This window comes from Gallinula chloropus (assembly GCF_964237585.1).
Source record: "Gallinula chloropus genome assembly, chromosome: 12".
Taxonomy (NCBI): domain Eukaryota; kingdom Metazoa; phylum Chordata; class Aves; order Gruiformes; family Rallidae; genus Gallinula; species Gallinula chloropus.
Window position 1 is genome coordinate 9,983,176 of NC_140097.1, and position 22,101 is coordinate 10,005,276.

Genomic DNA, 22,101 nt, shown 5'->3' on the forward strand with positions numbered 1-22,101 from the left:
AGGAAAAAAAAAATCGTAAAATCCAATATCTTTAAGAAGTAATGAATTAGAATTGTCTCACAATAAGTTTGTTTTCAAGGTAACTGTCAAATCATCACCTCGGGACCCTGGCAGGAGCAGTGCATGCACGCAAACCGTGTGATACTTAACAGTTATACAAACAAAGTTGACCTTGTTGCTGGGGAGCAATTAAGTGTGTGATGATGTCACACTATTTTTGTTAGTGAATGATGCTTCCTGGCTTTGCTGAGGGTGTCTCTACGAGTCTGGAATATCTGCTGATGTTCCAGATAACTGGCAGTAGTTTCTGTTTCAGTGGCGAGATGGATCTTTCTAGTTTTTACCAAATCCTTTAAACTGCTGGTCTTTACCACCAGGTAAAACAGTTGTAATTACAGGATATGAAAAAACAAAAACCCAAACCGAAGTCCCATGCCTTTAGATCTTTTTAGAAGCTGATTATCAGTCAGGAGGAAGCTAAGGTAGTTCTGTGCATACAAGGAAAGACAATTGTATTGTTTTTTCCAGGCAGTTGATAGTGGTGTTGTCTTTCCACTAAGACCAAAGGAATTATAAAACTGGAGAACTTTTTCTTCTGCTCCTTCTCAGTATCTGATAATATTTACCAGACAGCAAAAAGCTTGCTTCCCTTGCTCCTTGAAATAACAGCTTGCAACGTGTTGGTTTAGCCCTGTGAAGAGTAAAACTTGGTAGATGCAATAGTTATTTGGTGTTGTGACCTAGTGCTCAATCTATTCATCCAGAGATAAACCAGTTTTCCATGTATTCTTGCTCACCTTATTGATGTCACTTCTTCAATGCAACCAAATTAGCATTTGCTCATAAAACCCCAGCCTGCTGAAACCGTTCCACACACGCAGAGTGGGCAGTTGTAGAGCTGCTTGGTGAGTGCTGGCAGTGGTCCTTTTCAGATACCACCCTCAGCAGATCCAGAGTGGTGTGTGTGGAGATGGGGAGGAGGCCTGTGTGAGCAGCACTGCCCCAAGGAGCTGGGCTCACAGAAGGTCAGTACGGTCACGTACAGTCTGTGTGGAGCCAGGTGTGAAGGCGCTGGCGTGCGTCCCTCCCTGTATCCCCAGTGTGTGCGATGGGATGCTGCTCTGAACAGACCTGCAGCATTGCAGGGTCATCCTTCTTGATGCAGCAACAACTTCATGAACCTTGCAGTCATCAAAGACTAGCTGTAGGTACGTACCTCGAGTATGGGGGAGGTATTAAAGCCCCTTGGAACATTAAAATGCCTGTACCTGTGAACAAGAGTTTGGAAAATTTGTGTTCAGTGTTGGTGTCCTTAAGAACCAACATTGGTAAATATTAGTAAGCAGTTAGCAAATATTTAAAGATCATTTATTATAAATGGCAGACCCTGATAGGCAAATTTGACTCCTCCACAGAACCTCTGTGGTGCTGTTTGACAATGATAACGTGCTGTTTTGCAGTACCTGTAAACCCTAGATTAGTCAGGACATGCAGGTTTAGATCTGTACCGTTTCTGTGTTTTAATATCAAGCCAACATTATGCAGGGATCCAGCCTGAAGCTATAACCCTCAGGAGCACACATGTTTGAGATGTATCTTTGTCCTTTAGCTGCTTTTTGTTCCCAAACAAAGACCCTGGATCAGTTCTGCTGTGCAAAAGCTGCCTAGCAGGTTGACAATGCCTGTGTTTTAGTAGGGTGTTAAACACCAAGAGAGCATGAAAACATCCATAACAGTCTTCAGTGTGTATTTTATTTTCAATCCTAAAGGTTGGTTTGTTGTTGGGTTTTGGGGGTGATATTTTTTTTAAGCATTACAAGTTTTTGTAGACTTCTGGTCAGTAAGATAAGAGAGCTCTTGGAGAGCCCATGCCTTGCAACCTTGTGACGTGAAGTCATTTGAGGAGAGAAATCAGTTTTGTTCCTTGTGGCCTAGGACTGCAGAAATTCTCAGCTTGGTTGGAAAAATGAGCCACAAATGTGGAGGGTGATTATAGCCCACACATTTCTTCGTGATTCACGCCTTAAGTGTATCTTACAGCCAGTGTGACTCTGCAGTGAGCAAAAAAAAATAAGAGGAATCTGTTCACAGCTGTTGATGAGTATGATCTTGGTGGGAGGTAGAGGCAAGACAGAAGTCATTGAAAATGCCAAAAGGATCTTTCAGTGACTTTCATGTTGGAAGCTTAGAGCTGGACAGCACGAGCACAGGAATGGTGTGAAGCAGCCAAATTTGTGTGCTGTGCCTATTAAGGATGGTGCAGCAGAAATGAGCTACGTTGTGTGCTTTTGCAAAGCAGATGTTCCTCATCATCATCTTTTATTATCACAAAAGCAAAAAAAAAAATGCCCTTAGGAGCTGGGATTGTTGAGTAAAGGGCTATGCTGTTTGGGACTGCACAGGGATTACTCACTGCAAAGGTGCCTAAGCCCCACGCTCTGCCTGTGCGTGCTGCTGTGGTGGTGTCTGTGCACCAGTGCTTTCCAGTTTGGGTTGGCTGCCCCGTGTCCTGAGCCACTGGACATGATGATGTGAATTTGGTTTATTACCTGCCCTTTGCTTCTCCCCTATACATCCTCTGCATCCTCCTTTGTCAGCCACAGAGACTTGTTTACTACTGTGTTTTGCTAGGAAATCTCTGGGGCAGAGGCTGAGCCTGGGGCAGGGGCTGAGCCCAGTGCAGCAATGGGACACGTTGCTGGGGGTTTTGGCAGTGTACACTGGGTGCTGATGCTCTCAGATGCTACATTACAGTGGAAAAAATACTTCCAGTGAGTACAGCTGGGGAGTCTAGTGTCAATTGTCTACCCATGTGCTGTCTTACAGCTTTCTTGCTGCATTTCTTTTGCTCTACATCTTTCAAAGAAGAAGTCTCATAGCTATTTTGTAATAATGCCTTCTGGCATCCCATCTTGTTTAAGTCTTTCTCTTTTTTTTTTTGCTTCTCTTTAATTTATTTCCGAATCTCCTCAGGAAGAATAGCCCAACAGCTTGAGAAATGCGTGTGTTGAGATTTCCTAGCTGAGTCCTCCTGATCCTGCTTGTTGGCAGCTGCAGCTGAAATTGTTGCTGTCCTGTGTAGGAGAGCGGATGGATTAAAGCAACGTGGAAGTGCAGAGAAGGAGTTAGAATTTAACCCAAGATCCCCTTTCTTCAGTAGGTGGCCAGCTAGGTTGTGCACCAACAGCTCTATGAGCTGGGTGTGTAGCTCTGGCAGTATTTGTCACTCCCAAATTGCAATCTGCCTCCGAAATATCCTTCTCATCTTATGGACTGACACTAGGTCTCTGCATGCTGGAGGATGAGTGATGGGGTACAGGCTGAAACCCTGTGATGAAGCAGCTTGCATAGAGCTGTTTGTCAAGGCCTTTCTGTGGTATCCACATTGCAGCTTCCAACTCTAAACTGCATTTCATTCCCCAGTGCAGCTTGTAATCAGAAGAGGGGCTGAAACGTCAGACAAATTGCAAGCAGTCCTGTGAGTGAAACCTAGAGATGGAGGGATTTTACCACTTCTTTTTAAGCTTGACTGAACCCAGGAAAAAAACCCAAAACAACAGGGTATCTGATTTTGTTGTAACTTTGTCTTTTTTCTTCTGAGTTAAATTAATTTGACTTCAGTTTTGAAAACAGCCTTCTAATGCTCAGAAACCCCTAACGGAGACGGAGGACTTTGCTACAAGGCTTTGAAGACTTTTGGGGTGTTTATGGCAGGTGATGTCAATCACAGCCTGACACCCTGCAACCTCACGGTTTTCTACCAGGATTGCATTTTGGCATCTGCTTACAAAAGGGTTACATCAAAGCAAAGGGGGAAATGAAGTCCAAAAAAAGGTTCTTTGTCATCTTTTTATTTCTTAATTCCTAGTATTTCTGTAGTTTTCCGAGAAATCCTCCAGTGAAACCAAGGCAGTCATTTAGTTTCTCTGGTGGGACATAGAGGGCATCAGATCTACTTTCCACATGAGAAATGAGTATAAAATAGTATTTTTTTCCCATCTGTGGGCCACTTTATCACCTCAGTGTCTATAAGTAAAGATGTCAGAAGGGGTTTTTTTTCTTCAGCAAAGTTATCCAATACAAAGTATGGCTGCTTTCTAAGGTGTTACTATTCTCTACCATGAACTCAGTTCAGTCTCTATTTTGTCCATGGTTGCTCACTAACAGCAACAGTTGGAGGCTCTTGCTCTGTGTGTTTTTAGGTGTTTTGATGCAAGACAGGATATCTTCCCAAATTCATCCTTTCCTTGTAGAACTAACAAAAACTATTTGTGGCTTTAAAGAAATGCTTCTCAAGATTAATCCTATTTGCTTAAATCTATTGGTATAAAACCCCCTTTGACTAAGGGAAGCAAGAGATGGAAGGCATTTCTTTTTACCAGGTTTGTGTTCATCTCAACCAGACATTTCAGTGCAACCCTGATCTAACATGAATTGTCATCTTGGTGCAGAGCCACAGAATGTCAGCTCCAACCAGATCATCATAGCTCCAACTTGTTCTGAATTGAATCTGTCTGAGAATCATGGGATGGTTCTTGATTTAAATTCCTGGTACTGTATCTCTGCAAAAGTGAGGATTAAAACACACCCCCAAAAAAATAGGCCATCCCTTGGAGAAAAGTGAAATGAACTCCTGAGAGATGCATGCCACATAAATATGCATGAGCAATTTCTGTAAAATATAAGCTCTACAAAAGATGATGGTTTTTTAGCTTTTAGGAAACATTTCGGGCTGAATTAGCAGCTGTCAAAGTGACACGTTTTTCTGCTGTAGAGAGATGAAACTTCAGCTCTTCAAATAACATAGCTTATCTAGGGGAGTGAGCTGATAGTTGTCTCAGAGCTCTCCAAACCCAGCAAGGTACCTGCAGAGCTTCTGTGCAAGTTCTTTTGATGTTGTCTTGTCCTAGAGTCTGGTACTTCAGAAGTGTGAGGACGTTATTTTTCTTGGGGAGCAAAGAACCCAGGAGATAATATTTTTATTATTATTCTACTATTATTTCTGTGCTTTCTTCCAGGCAGTGAAAAGGTGTGTGTTTAATGTGATGACACCGCTGCTTTGTTCTTCTTCCAGAATCTCATTTGTCCAGCTCTGTGTACATTTTTCAGCCTTTTTCTTTGCACAACTCCTGTGGAGTCTCTCTCTTAGGCAGAGCAGCTTCCTCTTGGCACCCTTCCTGTGTGCACGGATGCTGTGCTGCTTTTCCAGTGCAGTCATAAACACTCGTGCTTGGTGCCCATTTCTGGCAATCAGCAGCCTTCTGGCACTGGGAACCCAGAGTTAAGATGACCGAGGTTTGGAAGAAGCTTCTGAGGCGACCAAGTTCCTGTTTTAAGGTGAAACTAGAAATGGCAGATCAGATGAGATCCTCCCCTCTCTTCAGCTTTTCCACCCCGTTGTGAAGAAAGCAGCATGGTCTTCAGCTGGACACTTTCCCGGTTCAGATTTGGACTGAGCTGATCTTTGGTCTGATGGTGAGAAAACAGGGAAATGAGAATAAGGGAAAGAGAGAAACTTTTTAGCATGACTATTGCTTTCAGCTTTTTATCTTCTGAACTTCTGGGGAAGTCAAGTTACGTAGAAGTGCTGGCACAGTTTATCAGCTGCAGACAAAACTGAAATACAAGTGCGGCATCTAGAATACGAATTGCCTTCTGCACTGTGCTCTGTGGAAGTGTTTTACAGGAGGAATCTGCTGCCAACAAGACACTGAGTGGGCTAGCTCACTGTCTTTTTTGGGTCTTTGTATTCTGAAACGAGAATAGGAAAGTGTAAAGGAAGCTGGCACTTTATCAAAGGCACCTTATTTTATTTGGTTTCTGTCTGAGGCAAAGCATTATTGTTCTTGGATAGCCTGGGATTCTTGTGGCACACAGTGACTGATTGGGGATTGAATCAAAGCTCTTTCTGAAACCCTTTATAAGTTTGAGATCTTTCATTGTGTGAAACTTCTGACTGTCCAGTAAGTTCTGCATTGGACAGTGTGCCCAAAGAGCAGCCAAGGCTTATTTCCTGAGCTGTGAGGCTGCAGTGGATGTCTAGGGAGGGGACATCAATGGTTGCTAACTGGATGGTTCAGCCATGGGTATTAGCTTCTATACATTGCTCCTCTGGTACTGTAAGGTAAAGAGTTACATACATATGGAACAAACTTCTGATTGCAGTGGTATTTTCCTCTGCTCAGCATGTTTTGGCTCCTACTTACAAAGAAATACCTCAATTATTCTGGGGTGTTACTGTGGAAGAACTGGCTGACTTTGTACAATCCTTCAGGCGTGGTGAATGTGCAGTCATTGAAGAGGCTGGGGAGCACTGCTAATCAATAGAAGCAAGCTTTTGTTAAACACTTGGTTTTCTTTGCATGCTTATTTTCTTGAATCTCTCTGGTAAGGTTGGCCCTGCTGGTATTCACATTTGCCTTCTGAATTACTGGTCTTGCTGTTGGTGAGCAGGGCGTTGATTATTGTGTAGGGACACTCCACTCAAACAGGCCCAACCTCAGCCTCATCACCTATCTGCTCCTCTCCCACCCCTCCTTCCTACAGGTAGAATGTTGTATGTCTTTTAAACATAAGAACTAGTGTTTCATGCCAAGCAGACTGTGGGTACGCTGCTGCAGTTGGCTGCATCTGGGACTCCTTGTCTGCAAGGTTATGTGGGCTCCAAGCTGGTAGTATCAAAAATTTTTCTGCTTCAGGGCTTCTATGAAAGTGGACTCATGTCATGAACCTGGCTTTATGAATTGAAAACATTTTATTCTTGTGTGCTTTTATGATAAAAGTAATGAAATGACCACTGCAGCTGGTCCAGCCTGTGCTCACAGTTGGAGCAAAACAGGAATGGTCACGGAAGCTTAATTTGGCATCTTTCTGGAGCATTAATTCCAGATGTTGCCTGACAATTTGACTCAAAAGCATTGGATTCTGTTAGGGAAGTTTGCTAGATGTCAGAAATGTGTAAGCAGGTATTTGTATTTCTCTCTCCCTCTACATCTTCATTCCTGAGTGTACTTGGTTCCTCCTCTGGGAACAAGCGAGTTCATGGAGTCATGATTCTGCAACCGAGTCTACACCTCAGGCCCTGAAAATCAAACTGAAAAATACTCATTTTCATACGCTACAGATGAACTTCCCACTGAAGTCTGGTGGCTCGGTGGGGGTTTTGTTTCACTGGGATGGTGATTCTTCCTTACTGCTGCTGAGAAATAACTTCATCGCTGCCAGAGAACATTAGCGTGTGGTTTGCATTCGCAGGAAACCACATTCACTCCTGATGCTTGTTTGTTTTACAGACGTGAAATGCAGGTGTCTTCCTTTGTTACCAGCAAGTCAGAGGTGTCTGTCTGGGTCTGCCAGGCTGAGGGGCTTAATATAACAACCCACATGAGGCTCGCAGTGGCACTTCACCCCTCCATGCCGGAGCAGACTGTGTGTGCTGTCAGCAGCAGCCCTGTGTGCCACGCTTCATCTAATCACAGGCTGCTGTGCTGGGAGGGAGGGCAGCACCGCCCGGGCAGCCTTTGTTTTCTGAGGCTCACATCGCTGGTGAAGTTGAGGAACGTGACACAAACCAGACCTTGCACAGCATGAGGGAATGTTTCAGTTCTTCTAGAAAAGAAAAAAAAAAGGATTATTTGAAGGTTGAAAATGATTCTTTCATTATTGGGATTTCTTAGTGGCCAGCAAAGTGAGCAAATGGGGAAGTAGAGGTGGATGGGAGCTGTTTAAAACCCCCCAGCTGCAGTGTGTGTTGGTGCTGCCCTGGTTTAGCTCCCTGAACCAACTGTCTGGTGCCGACAAATGCCAGTGTAGTATCGAGTGGCAGTAATAGGCCAGTTGTGTTGTGAAGCTGCACCTCTTTGGGGAGGTTTAGAAGAGTGATGAATATGCTGCCCATGTGTGTGCAGGGCCTGTCTGATTTGTGGAAGGAGCAGCTCTAGGTTTTTCCTTCCAGGGTTGTGTTGGGGTTGCTGTGTATCTCTATCAGCAGTACATAGGATCCTGTGATTCACCTGTAGCGGGATTCAGGAAGGATGACAGCTTTTCAGCTGATGAGTGGGACTGACAGCATCTTCAGGGGTTGGCAAAAATGGAGCACTTCCTGCAGCTGGGACAGAACCAGTTCTGTTCTCTTAGTAGAGGGACATGCTATGGATGGCTTGTCTTGGAGTGTGGGAGGTAGAGCCCTTTAGGGCCAGAGGGTGTTTAAATGCAGAATATGTATTCCAGGCTTGCCCAGGTCCTTCTTAGTGACCAGAGGAGCAGCAGGGGTCGTGAGCCTTCTGAATACACCTGGAAGAAGTGTCTTGTTTGCAAGAGACCTGCTTTGTTTGAACTCCCTAAGCCTGATAAAGGTGTGCAGGGGTCAAGAGGCAGGTTGAAGGTCCAGCAGCTCAGTAGATACCTGTCTTTCAGTGGGTGCAAGCCTTTTTGGCCGCCAGACCAGCCTGCTTTCTGAAGTAAGCTAACACACAGAAGCAAAGAGTAACTTGCCATATTACAAGGATATAAGCAAACTTTACATGTGTTGCAGTATTCTGGAGGATGCTCAGGCTAGCACAGATCTGCCAGGGGTCTACATAACATAAGCAAATCTGCATGGAAATAGTCACTGTCACAGTAGCTTTCCATCTTCCTATTCCAGCCCAGCATGTAACTTTCTCCTCTGCAGTGAAGTGTTTTGATTGTTTTTCCCCTTACCCTTTGCTGTCACAACTTGTCTGCATTTGCTGCTTGTTCCTGCCTCTCTAGCTCATTAATCTGTATCTCTCTCTGCCCTGTGGTGCTACTTTGCACCCTTAGCAAGGACCCTGATCCCAGTCTCTGAGTCATCCGGGTCTCTCAAGTGCCAACCACAATCAGGACTGGATGTGGGGCTTCCATGAACAATTAAGCCAATCAGATGTACCCAAACTAACCCTACATTGCAGATACACTAGTTGGGAACGTTATGTCTGGTAGTTCAATGGGAATTGAATCTCACTGGGATATTGTGCTGAGCTTGTAAGATTTATTTGTCTTAGAAGATTGTCATAGTCCTAAGAGGTATGGCCTCAAAATATGCTTAACTTGACTTTTTTTTTAATTATTTTTATTTTCCACCTAGGTATCGCATTCTGTTGCAAAGCTAATATTAGTTAGTTTCCACTGGCAAATCTCAGAGATTTTGGAAAGGTAAGTGTAAATGTTCTTATCTCTCCTGTGCTCAGTGCTTTTCCCCCTTGTTTTGCAGGAATGCTGAGGGTGGTCCATAGGTATCTTTCTCACAAGTGTCTTTGAGCCTGAAAGCAGGCCACACAGTCCATTCCAGGGAGCAGAGCTAAACCACTGTTGTGTTGAAGCTACATTGCTTGTAAGAAATGTGTAAACAGAGAGAGGGTAGTGGTGGCAAATGTCTTTCAGTCTGAGGAATTATTGCCATGCTGGGAATCCATTCAGCTTAAACTTGGAGGTAACAGATTGAGAGGGATGCATCCATATTTATTTATTTTAACAAATATAAAAATAACCTGTGTTCTGTTTTGCACATATGAGCCCTAAATCACAAGGGAGCACTGAACCTGTGCTGGTGGAGTCTTGGGTAGTACACTCACATTGAAGCTTTTGATCCTTCTGAACAGCAGTGATTTTTGGGGTTTTTTTCCCCCAAGCTGACAAGCATTTGGAGAGCAGAAGTGAGAAGTGCAACCCCTGTCTTGCTTGGTCAGTGTGACTGTAACAAAGTCCTCCAGCTGATTTCAGAAGGAGGGTTCGGACTCGGGAAGCGTGTCCGGAGGCACTGCTGTCTGGCAGCCCCTCCAGAAAATACTGGCTCAGAACTGAACATTGTCTGAAAATAGAGAGCCTATCAGTCTGACTCACTCTGCCATGCCATTTTTGGCCCTGTAGCCAGCAAACTTCATCCAGAGAACATATGGGAAATGCATCTCATGTATGGGTATTGTTGTGGCATCTTTGGTAACTGGCTTGTATGTTACCGTGCATCCTGTGAAAGCTTTTCTCCAGGGAATGTGGAGGGTGAGATGCCTGCATGGCAGCTCAGGGGGTTTCTGCAGGTTAACAAGATTTAAGCAGGAGGAACTTTGGGGGAGGGTTTAACTTCTAAACCTATGACTTTGCAACTTGTTCTCCAGTTGATCTGGTCCTCAAACTCATTTTTCAAATGAAAGCTGCCTGATACAACTATAAAATGCTATCAGGGAGGGAGGATTTACAGCACAGTCACAGCAGTGATGCTGCTATTTCTCAATTTACTGAGACATGAGCATTGCTCTGCAATGGAAATCACAAACAGCAAAACATGTTCAATCCTAAAGCTGCTGATAGACAGCTTCATGTGCCTAAGAGGTGATAATCTGTCACTAAGTTAATACTTAACTAGATAACAGACTGGAGTCAGAGTAAGACCTGACCAGGATAGCTTGATTTTACAAAGGAATAAGAGACAGGAGCCTTGCTGGAGTGTGTTATAATGGGCAGTACCTTAGGACTGATCTAGGAGTGTGGATAGAAAAATCTTAGCTTCAAAAATACTTATTTGGGGGGGGAGGGAGAGAATTGTAGAAAAATATTCATCAATGAATGTGAGAGAAATGTTAATGTGTTACTGGGAGAAGTATTGTTCCCGTTTCTGATTTTGAAGAAACTCACAAAGTTTCATTGATGAGAGTTCAGCTCGTTAAGTGGAGGAACCTCACAGAGGACACACTTCCACTCTCCTTGTTGAAACCTACCCTACCATTTGCACAGAGCTTATTATTCAGCTGAGAGGGATTGATTCAACAAAGCAAAATGTATTCAGAAATTGATTTGATCATTCTTCACTTGCCTTTTCAGGCACAAGTCAAATGCTGCCCAGTTGCTAGTAGAAGCACGAGTTCAGCCCACCTCATCCAAACATGTAAGTATGCTAACTATTTTGGTCTGTTCCCTTGGCAGACACCTCTGACCCACCTCATCAGAGGATTGCATTACTAATGGCATACTCTGTCCTGTATTAACCCTTGCAAACTCAGGTCCAACACCCTAACTCCATGCTGGGTTTACTTTTTAAATGAGAATGCATTCAAGAGATGTCTTAACATTTAAACAGCAGCCTTGCTATTGCCTTGCAAGTGGTATTCCAGAAAATTCAGCTCATTTTTTTGGGGCATGAGTGATGGTACACAGCAGAAGGAGCAGAGTGCATGGGTTTGACTGCTTCTTCCAATCCTGCTGTCTCTGTAAAAGACACTCAAGGGAAGCTCTGGCTGCACAGAGTGAACAGAGCTTGTCTGTGGTTGGAACAGATCTTTATTTCCTTCTTTCTTTTTTCTTTTCCCCCTGAGATGGCTGTGTGCTGTACTGCTCTGCTCAGGGATGCTTAAGCCAAATCTCCCAGTGGTGTTGCTGCTGAGCCAGTCAGTAGTGATATTTGAACCACCAGCCTGTGTTTTGCAGCCAGCCCTATACAGGTCTTTAGATGCCTTCTCCCTCAACCCTTAAATAGAATCTTGTTGCATGTTTACAGGCTTCATTCACAGTGGGTGTCTTGGTACAATCCACAGTTTCCCAGGAGCACGTTTCCATGTGTCAGATTTTGAGTGATAAAGTATTGTATATGAGAAACGCTCTTTGGGTTGGGGGGGAGGGGAAATTTTAACAGCCTGATTTGGCATCTGAGCTGACTTGTAACTAGCAGAGAGTGAAAATGCTAAAACAGCTGACTGGAGTGAGTTTCATGGACTCAAAATAAATTATTGGCCTGGAGTCCAGGGAAAAAATAAAATCTTTGTTATTTGACATCCCTGCAAATTAGTCTGTGCATTTTGAGACTTGTCTGAATCTCCTATCAGCTGTCACCTACATGCTGCCTGCTGCAGTGGTGATTGCAAGTTGGAAAGAAAGATACTACTGTGCAAAGGTTAGTTGAAGTCTTGACAGACGTGGTTCAGTGGGCAATTCATTGCAGTGGCTGTGTAGGACAAGTTGCTCTGTGCTTCAGCTCCACATGCAGGATGATGATATTTTTGGGGGTGATGGTTATACTGTGGAGTAACCCACCTTGTTGGGAGATGGGTTAGTGGGGAGCTCAGAGGGACAGCTTACAGAGGTTTGAGGCAGCGCTCGCTGCGCAAGCGGAGCAGTTGATGCAGACAGTCTAAGTTGCAGACTTAGTGAATCTTGTTCTGGTCCATAAGTGAGGAGGCTGCTTAGAACAAAGTCGCTTTATTGCCTTTTGTGTGTGGTCATGCTGTAGAACAAACTCTGCTGGTCATGTGGCTGCAGAGCGTGGTGCTGCTGCTGCTCCTTGCTCCTGGCATGCAGAGCTGGGCATGGAAGCTGGCAGCTGTCTTGCACAGGCTTCTCGGAGCAGCAGAGGTTTAAGTGTATGAAAAGTGATTATATGACTGCTCAGAAAAAAAGGAAATAGGAACACAAAAGCCAGGCTCTACAAAGCTGGTAGTAGTTTTGTGTGCTAGACCTGGTTCTTTGGGTCCTGAGGGTGAGCTGAGAGGTGTTAGAGGTTAGATCTGTTGTCTGGGGATTAGCTCTGCGCTACCCGAGGGGAGATCCAGACTGCTTCCCAGTGGTTTGGTGAAGCAATAGCAGAACTATGGCTGACTTGAAACAAACCCTCTAATCCTTTTCAGCTGAAGGGATGATGCCTGCTTTGCAAAATATGGCATAGGCAGAAGGTGAGAGGTCTGAGATGTGATGGTCTGTGAACTCCTCCTGCCCACTGTAATAAGCTGTGCACCTTCAGTTGCCCCCCTCTTACCCAAAATCACTGTCCAGTAAATGGCACCGTGAAACCTGCTTCCAGCTACAGCCGCTCTCCAGGGCCTGTGGAACAGTGATGGAGTCCAACCCAGCTAAGAAACCATATCAGTAAATTCAGGGAAGGACTGGCACAGTCCTCATGCCCTCATTTTTCAGGAGTAAAAACCAGAAAAGTCAAGGTGAGCTCTGGGTAGCACTGGATCAGAGGCAGGGGCTGCTTGGTGACTATCTGTTGAGCTCCCTGATGTTAAAGAGGTTCATGAGGCTGACGCAGTGCAGCACCCCAACCCACCAGCTCATTCTGTCCTGGTGCTCACCTGAGGCTGTTGTTGAGATGCAGGTGCTTCTGGAGGAGGTGAGAATGCTCTGGGAGAGCCGGGATGCTCTCACTGTAATGCTGACTTGTCTCTCTGCCAGGCAATGGTACATTCCTCCCATCACTGCGCGGTGTGCATGCAGTTTGTCCGGAAGGAGAACCTGCTCTCCCTGGCTTGTCAGCACCAGTTCTGTCGCAGCTGCTGGGAGCAGCATTGTACAGTGCTCGTCAAGGACGGTGTCGGAGTCGGTGAGTTCACGGCCGGGTATGGTACTGGGTCTGTGTTGGTCACGTGGGCTGTTCTGATGGTGACTGGCTGAACTGCTCTAAAGCACCTCAGTGATGAGAAAACAGAGCGTGGAATGAGTATCTGTGACAAACTTAACTCAAACTGAAAGTCTTACCTGAATCCCTGGTTAGTGCTGGCATACCACCAGGAGAGTGCTAACCCTGTCTAATAAAACATGCCAGCCCATAGACCCACTTGCTGCTTTTCTCCCCCTGTGATCTCAGGAGCACAACTGTAGCAAGTCAGAAACTGCAGATCTGCTGCATTTTGAGGGTGCATCTCGTGATGTATTGTTGGGGTGCCCCTGGAGTGCTTGTGGACGTGAACATCTGTTCCCTTTATATTGGGTGGAAGCCAGTAGTTGCCAAGAGCTGCTTTGGGCTTTTCCTAGCCTGTCTTTCATGCTGGCGTGACAGTAACATGCGAGTTTCTACTTTCAAGTATCTGACCTTGTGAATACAGGTTGAAGCACTTGTTGGTTCTGGATGCACATGTGCCCTGTCATCTTTCTGTGAAGACAGTTGGGCTTCAGCTTTTCAGCAGCCCTGATAGATTTGTTTCACAGTTGTGTCCCTCTTGCCACAACAACAGATGGCACCTAGGAAACTGTGTTGAACACTCTCTCTGTGCATTCTCTCCTCAGTACTGTGCTAAAGTGCTCCTTGCACCGTGCTAAAATGTTCCTTTCCCCTCTCAGGGGTCTCCTGCATGGCTCAGGACTGCCTACTCCGCACACCAGAAGATTTTGTGTTTCCGTTGCTGCCTAGTGAAGAGCTGAAAGACAAATACAGGCGCTACCTCTTCAGGGACTATGTGGAGGTATTGGGGCTGTTTTCAGGTTTAAAATACCCTGGGTCAGTTCACTGATGACTTGCAGAAATTTTGTTTGAAGTGTCTTGCATCTTTGATTAGAACTGCAGTAACTGCAGCAAAATTGTCCCCAATAAACATGATGTGGCTGCTCCTGTAGGATAGCCTCGCTGACAAAATGCTCTAGCAGGTTGCCAAAGTAAATTCTGCTGGAAGGTCACACAGTAACTCCTTGGCTGGTGCTTCAGAATTCTCAGAATGTTGCAGCTGAGAACTTCAGGCTTCAGTCTGAGTTTTAAAGTCCTTGCTCTTGCATTGATATTTTAGGTTCTGAAAAATAAGTCTTTCATCTTCATGCAGCCCAACTTAATTGGGCTTGGTAACATTTTATGTGAGGGGTATTTTTAAATTAAAGCAGCAATTGTTAAATGTGCATGAGTATTCTGGTAGCTGGGAACAGACTGGGGATGCTCAAGAGCAGCAAAGCAGTAGGAAAGAGTAGTGTCTCCTCTCTTCAATGTGAGACGATCTGGGAGAGAACAACCCCCACAGGAGAGCAGCCAAATACATTCTGGGGCATAAGGAGAGGGTGGGGAAAGAGCTCAATGATGAGTGAAGTTGTTTGTTCTGTGTCTTGGTGGGGCCTTGAGAAGCTGTAAACAACTAATGCTCCCTTTCCTAATGTGGAAGAGGTTTATCTGCTTGATTGCCAAGACCTGGTGACAGTTTTCACTCTCTTTCCACAAGAAATAACTGCTTTGTATGTTTTTGAGGATAGGGGTGGTTAAACTTGAATAGATAATGCTCTTCTGCACCCACTGCTGATCCTACCACCACGGTATGTTCACAGAGCCATTACCAGCTGCAGCTGTGTCCTGGTGCAGATTGCCCTATGGTCATACAGGTACAAGAGCCAAAAGCCCGGCGAGTGCAGTGCAATCGTTGCAATGAAGTCTTCTGGTAAGAATCAGAGAAGGTTAAAGGTCATGGGGAAAGTGTGTGCTGTCCTCAGAGCTACTGAGTTTGTTTGCCAACAGGTTCAGTGTGTAGAAGCATCTCAAATGCGTTGCTAGAGCTGTTTTGTAACTTGAGTTAACTTGAGTAACTGGACACTTGGGGTCTGAATTCCCCAAGTGGTCAGCCATCCCCCTCACTCTCTAAACTCCTTGGGAGTCTGGTGTCCTGTGAACCAGGGAGTGCAGGGCTCAAAGAGGTTAAATGTCCCATTCTCATATTTGGTAAGGTTATGGATTTTGGGTATAGACATAGAGAATCTGATAATGGATGTGGAAGTGTCACTGCTACCTGCTGGTACTGAGGTTTTAAGTTTATTACAAGTATTTGGACTCCCAGAGTGTCTGGTTTGCTTTGAGGCTCATGCAAGAGTACATTCCTGTTGAACAGGAGCACTCATATTCCTTTCCCTGACTTTAAGCATATATGGGAGCAGAGGAAAGAGAGTTTGCAGGGCTGCTGAGGTGTCTTCTGGAAATCAATGTCCTGTTTTTTGTCGTCTTCTCTCTTCCCCTCCCCATGAAGCTTTAAGTGTCGGCAGATGTACCACGCCCCCACAGACTGCGCTACCATTCGGAAATGGCTCACCAAGTGTGCAGACGATTCCGAAACAGCCAACTACATCAGTGCTCACACTAAAGATGTAAGTGAACCCCACTTCCATGGGGTGGGGTTTTTTCTCATCTTCTAGCTCTGCCTGGGAACCAAGATTTTTGAGACTGCAGGTTCTCTGCTCCCTGGGGACTGTGATAGAACACAAATGAAAGCTTTGGGAATGCTTTGTGTTGGAAGTCCAGCTGCCCTCCTGCAGTAAGGATGTGGTAGTCCTTACTCCAAGAGCTGATGTGAATGCCTCTGGCAACCAGGTGTGCTGCCCCTGTGCCCCCTCATTGGCAAAAGAATCGTAGCTGCTTTGAAATGATCAGTGAAGATGTATTTAAAATGGAAGGCGAGTGTGTAGTGAGTGTGGAGACAGGACCAGCTACAGTATTAACGGTGTTTAAACCTGAACAACTCTGTGGAGTACTGTGAACTGGAAGGTGAGGGAAATAAAGGCTTGATTTGACAAGGACAGCAAAACGGGGTAGAAGTCTGTAAACTAGGCATTGAAATGCTTCTAGTAGATTTAGACCCAAGAAAAAGAAATAGTGTTATATGTTGTGCACTCTAGGCTACCTGTAGAATTGCCTTTAAAAGTTAACAGATGCAGCACCTTTCTCCTCTAGGTTAGCCGCCTGCGGACTGGAACTTCTAATGTGTGTCGGGGATTTTGTGGCCTGACTTCAGAGCAGTTCTTAGCTGGCATTTGTTCTCCCGTAGCCAGTGACAGTGCTAATCAGCCACAAGCTTCAGTTGTGTTAGGAAAGTAGGTACTTAGCCTAGAGATGTTCAGTTCTCTCTATAAAAGCCAGCAAAACTCGCTTCTTTCTTTGTACCTGCACAACTCAGAATGTAACTGCACTGGACACCCAGGGCATCAGTGAGGGCTGGTGGAGCACAGTACACACCTCTCACTGGTCAGCCACATTCTCTCTGCAGCTAGTGAAGCTGTCATCTGGTAGTGGCTGCTGAAGGCAGGATGCAGAGCTTGTGGTCTAAGCTCTGGAAGCTATTGAACTAATTATGCCCCCCCGTGTGAGGAACTGCTAAATGGTAACTCTGAGACCTTTGGTCTTAAAAGGAGTAACAACAGCAAAGTTGTTTTCCTGAGCAGTGCTGCAGTGTAACTCCCTGGCTTTGCCTCTCGGCTTCCCTTTTAAATGGAGCTGTGGGGAATCTGTGGGAGGCATGGGGGGTGTGTGTTAATGTCCCCATCTACATATACATATTTTTTTAAAGAAGGCAGGAGGGGAATAGTCATGCAAGTTTTGGGTGTTGTCATTCTCTAGAAGGCTGCTAGAGGCATAGTTGGATCTAACAAATGTTTCTGTTTCCCCAGTGTCCCAAGTGCAATATCTGTATTGAAAAGAATGGAGGCTGCAATCACATGGTGAGCAGTTCCCTGAACATGTCAGACCTTCCTTGTTCTAAGCAGAATTACTTTTTCTCTGCTTTCCACTAACCAGTGCCTCCTGTCTCTTCTTTTTCAGCAATGCTCCAAATGCAAGCATGGTAAGTAGGATTTGGAAACAGTTTTCTCTGCAGAGTTTGTTAGTGGTAATGTTCCCTTCTCTTTTTTGTGAGGTGAAGACATTTGTGAATATTGACTAAAATATTTATCCCCCTAGTAAAAGGCAAACAGGGTATTCACTACAGGGTTGTGTGTGATACCCCCCCCCATCACCACTGGGGCAGTGATCTGGGTTCTGATTCAGTGCTGGTTTGGCTCCCCCTCCCTGTCACGTCCATTGTATAGAGAAGTCTCCATCTCTGCCATAATACTAACAGTGGAATCCATCTCAGAGGAGAGTATTGAGTGCTTTCCATGTAATGGTATTTGTCATCAGCTGAAAATACTGCCAGAACCGAGCCATTTACTTAGATCAGCTTAAGTCCTTCTGCTTAGTGATGGAAATAATGAGCTTCACCCAGATGAAACTGCAGGAGCTGTGAACTGTTCTGCGTTACATTACCCATTGGCCTTCCCAGTCCACCCCTGTACAATTAGCAGCCTGAGTGTCTTTGTCCTGTTGTGTGGTCCTACAAAACGACAGGCTGTCCTTGCACTTTTTGTGACAGAATTCATTTCTGTTGCCCTGCAGCAAGATAGTTTCAAATTCAGCCTTCTAAGTTAAGTGTGCCATTAGGAAATACTATAATGCCAGAACCTTATTTGGAAGGTGATTAAAGATGACTGTCCTCTCTGGTTTCCTTTGCTTTGGGGTCCTCTGCAGCACGGGACGTGCTTTGATGGAACTCTGACAGGGGTGAGCAGGCGAGTGCCAAGGTACCGCGGTGACTAGCACTGGAGAAGACTGGTGAACTCTGGAAACACACGTTTCAGTCTCTTGTTATAACACAGAAGTAATTCCTCTTGTAATTCCTATTCTAGTAACACAGAAGTGATTCCTATTGTAGCAACTTAATCTCCATCTTTTTTTCCTTTCCAGCAGAACACTCACTGCCTCACTGAAATCATGAAACTGTCACACGGGTTTTGCTATTGCTCTTTCCTCTGCTTTCTTCCCAATTCAGTGGCTTCAAGTGTCATAAACCACTGATACCTGAGGTTACCCAGGCAGTGCCATCCTGGAGAGAACTGAGGGCAGGCTTTCTTTGGCATGAGTTAGTTCACTTTTGGATTTGCTGGCTCGTATTTTATTCAGCCAGAGGTCTGCATGGGGCCGTGTGCCAGTGGTGGGGAGGGTGCAACTCACAAACCAGACTGCAGCCTGCCTCCTCTTTAATCGAGAGTGACAGCCTGGGCAGAGCACAAGTAGGGTTCTGCCCCTTGTCTTGGTGTGCAGGATGCAGCACTTGAAGATTTACTTTCCATAGTTGCACTGGAGGCTGTGCAGTGAGTATCTTCAAGACAGGCTGGTATTTTTGGCTCACTGTTGTGTTCCGTTATGCAAGATGATACAAAATGTATGTTTCTTGGCTTAGCAGAAATATCTGAAAGCAGATGGGCTGTGTCTCCTGAAGCTTCTCTTTCTCGTAAGTTGGGGTTTTTTTCTGTGCATCACAGTGGGTTTTTCACTGTTTTCTGCAGACTTCTGCTGGATGTGTCTGGGAGACTGGAAGACTCACGGCAGCGAGTACTACGAATGCAGTCGGTACAAAGAGAATCCTGATATTGTAAACCAGAGTCAGCAAGCACAGGCCAGGGAGGCCCTTAAGAAGTACTTGTTCTATTTTGAGAGGGTAGGAGACATCTCCTTGGCCAGAGCTGCTGTAGCCTTTTAATGCTCCCTGCCTGGTGCAAAGGTCATTGCCAGCAATCTCCGTGCAAGAAACTGCCCAAAGAGAATCTGTGCAGAATTTTCAGACCCTGTTGTTTTTCACTAAAAATCCTGCCCCGTGGGTCCCACCCAAAAACCAGTAGTGTCATACCCAAAGCAAATCAGTCACTCCTGTATTTCCTTGTGCTAGAGAAAATCGGTGTTACCTGTGTGCCACTGTACCATCTTCCTGCAGGCTGAGATACTGCTCCAGTCATTTCCTTCCAGGATCGGGGAACTTCAGTTTCTTGCAGTATGTCTTTATAGAGACAAAGACTAAACAAACTCTGCCATGTTCAAAGCTCCATTGGCTGTAGCAAAGTTCTCCTAAAATCTCAAGTAATTGCCTCTTTAAAAGCTGCAGTCAGAGCATCTCTGTCCACACAGCAGGCTCGACGCGCCTGGCCATACAGGGCAATTCTAGAGCAGCATCTCTAGAAGAGAACGTGGTAGAGGTTCAATGCTGCTGCATTCCAGTTTCCCCAGTAAAATGAGTTTATTCTTCACACTGTAACCCAAGTCCTGTTGTCACGTAAGTGTGTTTGCTCCTGGCTCTCCAGACCAAACAGGCATTGGGAATTAGCCATGTTTACCACATGCACGTGGATGTTGGAGTCCACTGAGCCTGTGTTAAATCACAATTTTAACTTTCAACCTTTCTGTAGAAACCCTTCCAGTAGGGGAATCACCCTTATTTTCCATCTTGTTAGACACAAGGTCCTTGTGCAACCGGAGGGCATTCCCACTCTGAGGAGCTGGGTTTGCTCCCTGCTCTTTGCTGCTCTCAGTCTGTTGTGTGTAGCCTCTGCCACTTGCTACTGGAGGTGCTGCCTTGCTGTTCTTTCCCACAGCATGTCTTGCCTTGCTGGACTCCTGCCCCACTTCAATCTCTGCTTGCTAGAGCTTGTGCTTTTACAGCAGCAGTACTCTGGTCTCATGCTGTTTTTTCTTTCCCTATTTCCCCACCCCTTGCAGTGGGAGAATCACAATAAAAGCCTACAGCTGGAGGCACAGACGTACCAACGAATCCAGGAGAAAATCCAAGAAAGAGTTATGAACAACTTGGGAACATGGATAGACTGGCAATACCTACAAAATGCTGCAAAACTACTTGCAAAGGTGGGTCGTTGTGTCTTGTTTGGCACAGAGGAGAATACACACCTGGGTGCTAGATACACAGTGCCAAGTGAGGAAGGGAATTTAGGGGGTGTGGGTATTTGGAACAGTACCCCTCTGGTCTAGGACATGAACTAGCAAAAAATCATCTAGAAGTGACTTCTGTGAAGCTCTACAAGTTCTTCCAAGGAAGGTGTAGGAAATGCCATCATGAAATGTCCAGTTGTCCTTGTCAGAAGGTAGCTTCTTAGCCAGTAGTGGTCACACAAATGTGACAGTGCTAACTTCCAAGACTGAGGCTCTTGTCCTTTTTTCTCTCTTCCTCCCACTCCCTGACAGTGTCGCTACACCCTGCAGTACACATATCCATATGCCTACTACATGGAGTCTGGTCCCAGAAAGAAACTGGTAAGAAGTTTTGCTCTTTTTTTTATAGCTTTTTGTGGTGTAGCTGACAGCATGTTGGGCTGAATTCCAGAGCTTGGCAGTGTCTGAAATACATAGTCCTGAGGTTGAGGTAAGGACAGGACAAATAATAAGTGATTTGGGAGGTGTTTGGCACTTGCAGTGTTTTTAAGCTGACTGGAATGATGCAGCTTGGGGAATGCTTCCACAAGAAACCCCTGGAAGAGGTGATGCTGTCTAGCTGAAGGTGGATAAGGAGGAGGCACAGACCTGCTCTGCCAGCAGTTATCAGCAGAACACATTTGTCTGCTCATCAAGCGTGCTATGAAACTGCTCCCCTAAACTAGTTTCTTGTTGCTGTCTCTAACTTTGCTCTCTGCAGTTTGAATACCAGCAGGCCCAGCTGGAAGCTGAAATTGAAAATCTCTCATGGAAGGTGGAGCGAGCAGACAGCTACGACAGAGGGGTGAGCGTTCTGCTTGCTTGGGCACATTTTGTGGGGCTTAACACGGCTGCTGGAGCGCTGAGGCGGTCAGGTGAGGGTTCTGAGAGAGCAGAGCCAGAGCCTCACCTTTAGCCAGCAGATGTTGTGGAAGTGGAGTGCTCACTGCCCTGTGGGAGAGGAGGGAGGGCTGCAGGGAGTCCTGCAAACCAGAACAGGACCGACAGAGCTCTGGGGAAGAGCAGTTTCCTTAGGTGTGTATGTAGCTCTTTAGACAGAGCAGGAGTAACTGCAGAGGGAGCCCAAGTCAAAGAGATCTGTGATCTTGTGATCCAGGGTGTGTGTGAGAGGTGGAGGTTGGCGCTTCTCAGGCAGCAGCTTAATCTCTCCCTAAAGAAAACGAGCTCTTCTCCAGGGATTCTGTGCTAACAGCTTCTACCTTGTGTTTTACCAGGACTTAGAGAACCAGATGCACATAGCAGAGCAGAGACGGAGGACCCTGCTGAAAGACTTCCATGACACATAAACCAGGAGGAAGTGACAAAGTGCAGGGGTGAGAGCAGCGAGTGAAGTGATGGCAGCTTCACTGGGATAAACAGGCACTGCCTCTGGGAGAACATGGCCAAGGACAAAGCCACCCCTCCCCTTGCAAGTCAGACACATGCAAACACCACATCTTAGTCCAGTTTGTTCTCTTATCTTTCTGTTTCTGTTTCTGCCAGGCTAGAGGCCAGAGCTCAGATTGGCATATTTCCTGGGACATTTCCCTCCTGCCCTTGATGGTTTCAGAAGGGGAGGGAGTTTTTCTCTGAATGGCTGTTAATAGTATTAGATCATTACAATTTATGTAATTTTCAACGGTTGTACAATTATACAGACAAACCTTAGAATAACACACAACCCTTTTTAAAAATAAATTGGCAGTGGAGTGTTTTTCCTTAATCTGCTTGTAAATTTAATGGGCTTCCCTCCCCCTTCCTCCTCTTCCTCTGACCCAAAAAAATCCTCCTAGGCACTGAAGGAGGTTACAAAACATCTCAGCTAGGTTTCCTGATGTTCCTTCAAC

At 45.5% G+C, this 22,101-nt stretch overlaps 1 protein-coding gene across 3 annotated transcripts in view; it reads left to right on the forward strand.

The window, feature by feature from the left end:
* The window catches only part of ARIH2 (ariadne RBR E3 ubiquitin protein ligase 2), a 30,165-nt gene that overhangs the window by 7,286 nt on the left and 778 nt on the right, over positions 1-22,101 (forward strand). The window contains exons 3-16 of one of the 3 annotated variants that reach the window (XM_084269619.1): positions 9,107-9,174; positions 10,837-10,900; positions 13,180-13,327; positions 14,065-14,186; positions 15,028-15,137; positions 15,717-15,834; positions 17,131-17,181; positions 17,282-17,303; positions 18,844-18,995; positions 20,048-20,191; positions 20,528-20,596; positions 20,976-21,059; positions 21,490-21,588; positions 21,758-22,058. In XM_084269619.1, the coding sequence (XP_084125745.1) occupies positions 9,107-9,174; positions 10,837-10,900; positions 13,180-13,327; positions 14,065-14,186; positions 15,028-15,137; positions 15,717-15,834; positions 17,131-17,181; positions 17,282-17,303; positions 18,844-18,995; positions 20,048-20,191; positions 20,528-20,596; positions 20,976-21,059; positions 21,490-21,561 (1,224 nt within the window). In that variant the 3' untranslated portion in view covers positions 21,562-21,588; positions 21,758-22,058. Of the gene's footprint in view, positions 1-9,106; positions 9,175-10,836; positions 10,901-13,179; positions 13,328-14,064; positions 14,187-15,027; positions 15,138-15,716; positions 15,835-17,130; positions 17,182-17,281; positions 17,304-18,843; positions 18,996-20,047; positions 20,192-20,527; positions 20,597-20,975; positions 21,060-21,489; positions 22,059-22,101 lie in introns of those variants that run through there. The other 2 variants (XM_084269620.1, XM_084269618.1) reach the window with 2 other exon arrangements.